Below are 7,843 nucleotides of genomic sequence, written 5' to 3' on the forward strand. Positions count from 1 at the left end.
TGGCTTCTGCCGCGCGGGGCGCGGGGCGCTACAGTGGTAATCTTAATGCATACCTATACCCCTACCTTCCCAGTGAAATGCTCAAGGTCGTTTTCAATCTCTCTCCTTCAGCACCTTGACCAGGCTCCAAATAATGATCTTTCAGTGAGTAGAAAGTCACGCAACCACTGGATTGCTATTGATTGAAAGAGACCATGGAAACTACCTACTCTAGCTCTCCTATGTTAGAAATAGGGAGGCCCAGAGATACTGAGTAATTACCCAGGATTACACTGCAATTTAGTGTCAAAACTAGACATACAATATATCATGATGGAAATAATTGATTTGCCTGTCTCATCAATAACCAAAATATCCTCAAGTGGAAGGCAAATTTCAGGTAGCAGAGATCAAAAATATTTGTCATCTTATTTAAAATACACAACACTAGTTAGTTATGAATGTAGCTCCCATTATATTGACTGAGAAGGAGTAAACTAAACAACATCATGTATCTTAGAAGTAAGAAAGCTGGAAACCATTCATTCATTCATGTATCCCACAAATGATTACTGGAGGCTTCCTATATGCCAACCAGAGTGCTAAAGTTTAGTGGTAAGCAAATCAGATGTAGCCCCTGTCATCAAAGACATGGCATTTTAGAAGGAAAAACCAATATCATTTGAATTGTCCCAGAATTACATTTAATATTTCAATCATAGCAACTTCTATAAAGTGCTCTGAAAGCTTACAATATGGGAAATTGATAGAGAGTTAGGGATAAGGGTATGTTTCCCTAAGGAAACAACACTTTCACCAAGAGCTGAAGAGTGAATAGGATTGACCAGGTTAACAGAGAAGGGAAGAGCATTCTCGTCAAGGGAAACAGCATGTATGAAGGCCCAGGGGTGGGAGCATGGCAAGTACATGACCAGGAAAAATACAGTTGATTGGAATAAGAAGCTCAGAGATTCAGAAGCCTTTTGACTAATACATGTACCCTACCGCCTATGGCACAATTTTATATATACATATATATGTGTGTGTGTGTGTGTGTGTGTGTGCGTGTGTGTGTGTGTGTGTATAGGAGAGGTTTGTGCTAGAGCGGATATGTGCTTAGAGCACATGTGCTCACCAGAGAGACAGAAAGCAAGTAATTAACCCCCAGGGGGGATGGCCATGCCACAATCCCTTCTCCTCTCAAGATCTTGGGCATGCATGCACAAGCGCCCGGCGTGAATTTAATCCATTGGATCTGGGACTCAAACCATGGTTGACTTACATGGGAGTCCAGTGACATAGCCATTATGCCAACTGCTGGTTCCAGCACAATAATATATTAAGGGCTAATTAATGTTTGTTGGCCTTCTTTCTTATAGGTGTTCCCACTGATGGGAGGTGGAATTGCTGGTCAAGCTGGTCTTCATGCTCTGGAGGACATAAAACAAGACAAAGGCAGTGTAACAATCCACCTCCTCAAAATGGGGGCAACCCCTGCTCTGGCCCTGCTTCAGAAACCCTTAAATGTTAGGGAAGGAGAGCTTCTAGCAGGGAATACAGTTACGAGCTGCACACAGTAAGAACTTAGAACTCTGAAGAACACAGGTCAGCTCATCCTGAAACCACTTCCCACTTGGGGCCAGCTCAAGAGCAGAGGGTAGTATCATTCAAGCTGTTTAAAATGAAGATGTCAGTTTGTAAAATGCATGTTGATTTAGATAAATAGGAGTTAAACAAAAATTTGAGATTTCTTAAAGGCTTAAGTATCCTTATAATTCCCACTTCACTAACTCTGCAATTTTATTGTATTCACATTTACTCCCAGCCAGGAAAAGGGCTGGGAGTTATTCACAGTGAAATTCCACTAATTAGTAGTGAGTAGTGACTGGGCACATAGTAGGTGCCAAAGAATGAACCAATGGGAGGATATTGAGTTGTTCTTCCCGTGGCGAGTACATGTCATATTCAATGACAATAGCAGTTAGTGTTTATTGGATGGTTACTATGTGCCAGTCACCAATTCAGCATATTAATTCAGTCTATAACCATAACAACCTTATAAGGTAGATACTGGTAATAGCCCTATTAGACAAGAGGGGAAACTGAGACTTAGAAACAGTTAAGAAACTTGACCAGGAATACATTTCTAGAAAATGGCAGAGTTGGGCTGCAAACACAAGCTCTTGCATTTTAAACTCTTATCAGTGTTGCTCTTACCTCTCAGTGAATGAGTATCTGATTAACAAAGACACTGTCATGAATTAAAACACAGCAGAAAATACTGCATGTGTGTGTGTGTGTGTTACTGACAAATTTGCACCCACTGTCTTCTTTCTCTTCAGTTTTTGCTGTATAGGGTGCATGCACTTGCCAAAGAGAGAGAGAAAGTGAGAAATCACCTTCCAAGGGGGATAGCCATGCTGCAATCTCTTCTCCATTCTCCTCTTGGGATTTTTTGGGCACACACGTGCATCTGACATGTTTTCCAAGCCACTGGGTCCAGGACTTGAACCTGGATGGCCCCTTGCTGTCTTCCAAGGCAGGTGGATCCTGGGCCCTCAGCTCATGTAGAGATGCTGAACATAGGAAGAGTATGGTTGTGCATGTTGGAAGCTGGAAATCTGAGGCAGAGCTGAATGATCATGCTTAATAAAACAGAGACATGGTTGGGTGCCCAGCGAAGAGCCTGAGCTGAAGACAGAGCCAGGAAACTGATCACTGCATAAGAGAATGTCCAAAAGAGAAAGAGAAGGTTGAGGTGGTTAGGAGAGGAAAGACATCAAGAAGAATTTCAAGTTGACGGCTATAGGTAATGTATGATATAAACCCTTCCCTACCACCTCCCCTCCCCAGTGGGATTTTCTGTTCATTATCCTTTGTTTAGTCATGTATTTGAGCAAATACCTCTTGGGCAAAGGGGCTTGAAGAGGAGAATGAGAAACAATTATCTCTAGATCATAAAAAATATATATTTTTTAATTTTTACATTTTTAAGTGAATATTTCAGCTTTAGCTCTCTCATTCATTCCATCACATTAAAATATCTCCTAAGATTTTCTTTGCCCTTGGGCACTTCCTGTCTGAGTGAAGTACTTCAGGTGAGTTTGCTGCAGTAAAATTGGTGGTGGGGCCAGCCGGTGGCATGTTGGTCAAGGTGCCAAAATGGCATGTGGTTGACCCTACTCACGTCCTTCCAAGGGGGATAGCCATGCTGCAATCTCTTCTCCATTCTCCTCTTGGGATTTTTTGGGCACACACGTGCATCTGACATGTTTTCCAAGCCACTGGGTCCAGGACTTGAACCTGGATGGCCCCTTGCTGTCTTCCAAGGCAGGTGGATCCTGGGCCCTCAGCTCATGTAGAGATGCTGAACATAGGAAGAGTATGGTTGTGCATGTTGGAAGCTGGAAATCTGAGGCAGAGCTGAATGATCATGCTTAATAAAACAGAGACATGGTTGGGTGCCCAGCGAAGAGCCTGAGCTGAAGACAGAGCCAGGAAACTGATCACTGCATAAGAGAATGTCCAAAAGAGAAAGAGAAGGTTGAGGTGGTTAGGAGAGGAAAGACATCAAGAAGAATTTCAAGTTGACGGCTATAGGTAATGTATGATATAAACCCTTCCCTACCACCTCCCCTCCCCAGTGGGATTTTCTGTTCATTATCCTTTGTTTAGTCATGTATTTGAGCAAATACCTCTTGGGCAAAGGGGCTTGAAGAGGAGAATGAGAAACAATTATCTCTAGATCATAAAAAATATATATTTTTTAATTTTTACATTTTTAAGTGAATATTTCAGCTTTAGCTCTCTCATTCATTCCATCACATTAAAATATCTCCTAAGATTTTCTTTGCCCTTGGGCACTTCCTGTCTGAGTGAAGTACTTCAGGTGAGTTTGCTGCAGTAAAATTGGTGGTGGGGCCAGCCGGTGGCATGTTGGTCAAGGTGCCAAAATGGCATGTGGTTGACCCTACTCACGTCCTGGACCTGGTAACTTGAAAATCATGCTAGGGATATTTGCATGTGTGCCCATGTGTGCCCAAAATCCCAAGAGGAGAATGGAAGAGAAGGGATTTTGGTGTGGCCATTCCCCCTGGGGGGGGGGTGATTTCTCACTTTGCCTCTCTCTCATTCTCTCACTCTCTGTCTCTCTCTCTAGCCAGTGCACATGCCCCATGGCATAAAACAAACAAACAAAAAGAAACAAATGGTGGGGGGAGAGCAATTGGTTAAAGGTAAATTGTTTCATCCTGTTTATTCTCAACCAACTTGTTTTCAGTCAGATCTCAGCTTCCAGTTGGCCACTGGGATTGGTGCTAGAGCCTGACACCTTAACACATTTAGTGACATCAAAGCTTTGGTCACAACCCCCCTTCAATCTAGCCGAACCAGCTTTCTGGAGTTGAGTCAATAGAGCAACCATGGGAAGGAGCAGCTTTCCATTCTGTCATGTGTGGCAAGTCCATGTGCTTTCCTGAATTCCTGGGTCCCCTGCAATCGAGCTGACGGGCCCAGGCCCTTGTTGGGCCTGATATTATTGCATTGCCGTCTGCTGTTATTTCAATGGGCTAATCCAATAATGTTTTATCTTTTTCATTATACTGAGGCTGTATAATTTTCTCGAATTATAATCTATCTTCTTTTAAGATCCCCCAGAGACAGGGAAGAGCCATTCTGTCTTTGGCTGATGGGAGGCTCCCATGAAGCCGACACGAGCACATTGAAGAGAGCACCGCCAAATTAAATTCTGAATCTCAATCACAGCCACAGCTTCTAATGGGAAATTCGAGTTGATTATGGAGATGACAGCCCAGGTTCACGTTTATTGCATTTAGCAGAAATTGTTTATCCTATTAAATATAGTCTTGAAGGAGAGACAATTGAATTTTGGAGCACCGGTGAATACCCGGGTGACGCCCAGGCTCTGCTAAACTGTGTAATAATTATATTCTTATTTGTGGACTGAACTTCCCCTTGTGGCTCTTTTTTGCAAACAAATGCATTTAGGAGGAGGCTGAAACATAATGTAAGAATTAAACAAAATAAACGCAAACTGTGCTTTTGGAAAATCTTGGCAACTGTCGCTTACACTGGGGTACCCATGTAGGAGCTGTGGTATCCGAGGGGCAGGGTCCAGACAGTATAGTTTGGCAGTGATCCTGGAAGCTGGAACAGAGTACAAGCTACCTGGATGGGGCAGATTTTTGTTTCCAAGAGAGGAATCTTTGAAATGCCACGGGCTCCTCCATGTGCTTAATGTCAGAGTGGAGGGCTCCGTTGGACTAATATCACAACTTCTGTGGGAATAATAATTATTCTAATTAGCTGAACAATCGTCATAATAATAATAGCTGCCAGGTATAGAGTGCTTTCCAATTTATGAAGTCTTTTAACCTACATTATCTCATTTAATCTTTGTCTGAATTTGAGGGACTAGAATTACTGAAATCACCAGATGACAAGTAGAGAAATCTTCATGTGGAAACTGAATACATATAACTAATGGGACATCTATGGAACATCTATGGAAATCAAATTGGGATGCAGAGGCCAGGAGAAAAGCAACTGCTGCCGAGAATCCAGACAGAGGGAAAAGCCATCTCTGTCTTACAGAAGAGGACTCTGTCCCACTTCCAGACACTTAAAAGAAGTTCTCAGAAGAGATTGGTCCTGGTGCCCAAAGTTCTTGCGATATCCCTTGGGACTTTCGTTATTAGCACCCTGGTGGAGAAACTCCCTGGCCATAGGATCTCGCACACAGCAGCCCCCTACTCTCCTGCCAAAGCCAATTGCCAACTCATCTTCCATGTCTCAACTTGTCTCTTCTTACAGAAAGCCTTCCCTGATCTCAGCAGGTTAGGATAGTTGTCTATTTTCTCTGTTCCCATTTCAATCGTTGCTTTCTCTGTTATAATATTCCTCACACTGTACAGTGTTCATAAAGTCTGGAAACATAGATAATATTTTGTTTTGCATATTAAAGATATCCCTAATAACATTATATCTACTCACCGGTGTTTCCAGGCTTTGCAGACATTGTATTACAATATTTTTCATTTATTGTCTCTTATTTCTTCTCAAAGAGAATAGCCATAAAAGCGGGGGCAATGTCTGTCTACTGCACTAATATATTCCAAGTAGCGAGTATAGTGCCTGGGATATAAGTGAGCCATCAATAAATAACCATTGCATGAATTAATAAGTTAGTGGAAAGAGATGAATGGGACCAAGAGAAGAAACTTCCCATACGAGTCAGAAACTTTAGTGAATTGGTGGCATGTGAGGGTGGCATCATGAGACTTGGGGCATAGCAACCCCCAAAATAGGGACAACCCCCACAGCTATGAAGAGAAGGCAGTTCCAGTTCCATGGGTACCATTGCACAAGAAAAGTGAAATGACAGAGGAGGAAAGAGAGCTGATGTCAGGAAGTGGCTGGTAGAGCTAGGTAGGAGCAGTGGTGTGACATCCCCTAGGGATAGACAGGAATCTCCAGGGAAACTTTACCAAAAAAAGGAAGAGAAAATCCTTCAGTGACTGGTGGGGTGAACCTGAGAAGCACATTAAAAGGCTTATGGGAAACCAGACTCACAAGATTGTAAAATACCTGACCAGTATGAAGCAGAGGTAAGAAGGAGTAATGTGTGTGTTTTTTGTTTTTTGTCTCCTAACATTTTGCCTTAACCTCAGTTTTCTCATGTCTAGATTACTTTCGAACCTGGAATGCTGATCTAAATCCTAAGAGCAAAGTACTGAAATAGTATATCAGGGTTTTGAGATTCTCTGTTGAATGGTATCATGAAATCAGATTTTTCTATACAGTGTTTTCTTCTTTAAGTTTTCTTTCTGACATGTTAGGCCAGATTCCAGTACAGAGGTATTGAGAATTCAGGGATCTGTTTATGGAGAGATACTGGGAATAATGTCACAATATCTTATGCAGAACTGAAAACACAGCCCAATGAGGGTCTGAGAACATGGTGCTTGGACACGAGTGCTCTGAAAGCAGCTACCCACCCTTGAAGCCTTTCTTGGTGGTTTTATGCAAGTTTTTTTTTTTTTTTTTTTTTTTTTTTTTTTTTTTTTTTTTTTTTTTTTTTTTTTTTTTTTTTTTTTTTACCTGTCTCTGCCTCCATTTTCTCATCAACAAGATGAGAGTAAGGATGGTATCAATCTTCTAAGGATTTCGTGAGTGTTATGTAAATTCCTACCCAGGAAAGCACCCTGGACCTAGTAGGCACTCCATAATTCGCTATGCCATTGCTATCATCACTTCTAACAATTCTCAGAGTCATCAAGAACCCCCGTTGTTTTTTTATTTTATTTTATTTTGTCATTTAACCTGCTTTAAAAACATTCCAGTGAGAAACCTACTACAACATATAAGAACAAAAAGACATAAAATAGCTTAGCTCCTAGGAGATATCTTAATAAAGGACATGGAGGGCTTTTATATCCCAAGCTCTGAGTTATTAAGGGAAAAATGTAACAGCATAATAACTAATATTTGCAGAGGGCATTACCAGTTACAAAGAACTTTCACATACCTAATCCAGCTTAATCCTCTCAATGCTTGCAAGAAGAAGGATTTATTATCTGCCTTTGACAGGTGATGGGACAGTCTCGGAGAGCCTGAGTGATTTGCCCAAGACCACACAGCTCTGAAGCAGCACAGTTCAGTCCAAGGGCTGCTGTCACCATGCTCCTGTCTCCCACTGCAGCAGAAGCAGATCCAGCTTTAGCAGCAGAGTAGGTATCTACCTTCCTGCTTGCATAGAAAAGGCAGAGAAAGGGCACTACTCTGATAACCCTAAAATAGAAAAGCTGAATGGTTCTGGAGGACTTTGCAGCAGACAAAGGTGTAA

General features: G+C 41.9%; 1 protein-coding gene across 1 annotated transcript in view; it reads left to right on the forward strand.

Annotated features, from left to right (window-relative positions):
- C8B (complement C8 beta chain) overlaps positions 1-2,263 on the forward strand; it is a 43,160-nt gene extending 40,897 nt beyond the window's left edge. Inside the window, exon 12 of the mRNA XM_006146098.2 lies at positions 1,359-2,263. Within this exon, the coding sequence (XP_006146160.2) occupies positions 1,359-1,510 (152 nt within the window). The 3' untranslated portion in view covers positions 1,511-2,263. The remainder of the gene's footprint in view (positions 1-1,358) is intronic.
- Positions 2,264-7,843: the final 5,580 nt, after the last annotated feature.

This window comes from Tupaia chinensis, unplaced genomic scaffold (genome assembly GCF_000334495.1).
Source record: "Tupaia chinensis unplaced genomic scaffold, TupChi_1.0 Scaffold000165_2, whole genome shotgun sequence".
NCBI classification, from domain to species: Eukaryota; Metazoa; Chordata; class Mammalia; order Scandentia; family Tupaiidae; genus Tupaia; species Tupaia belangeri.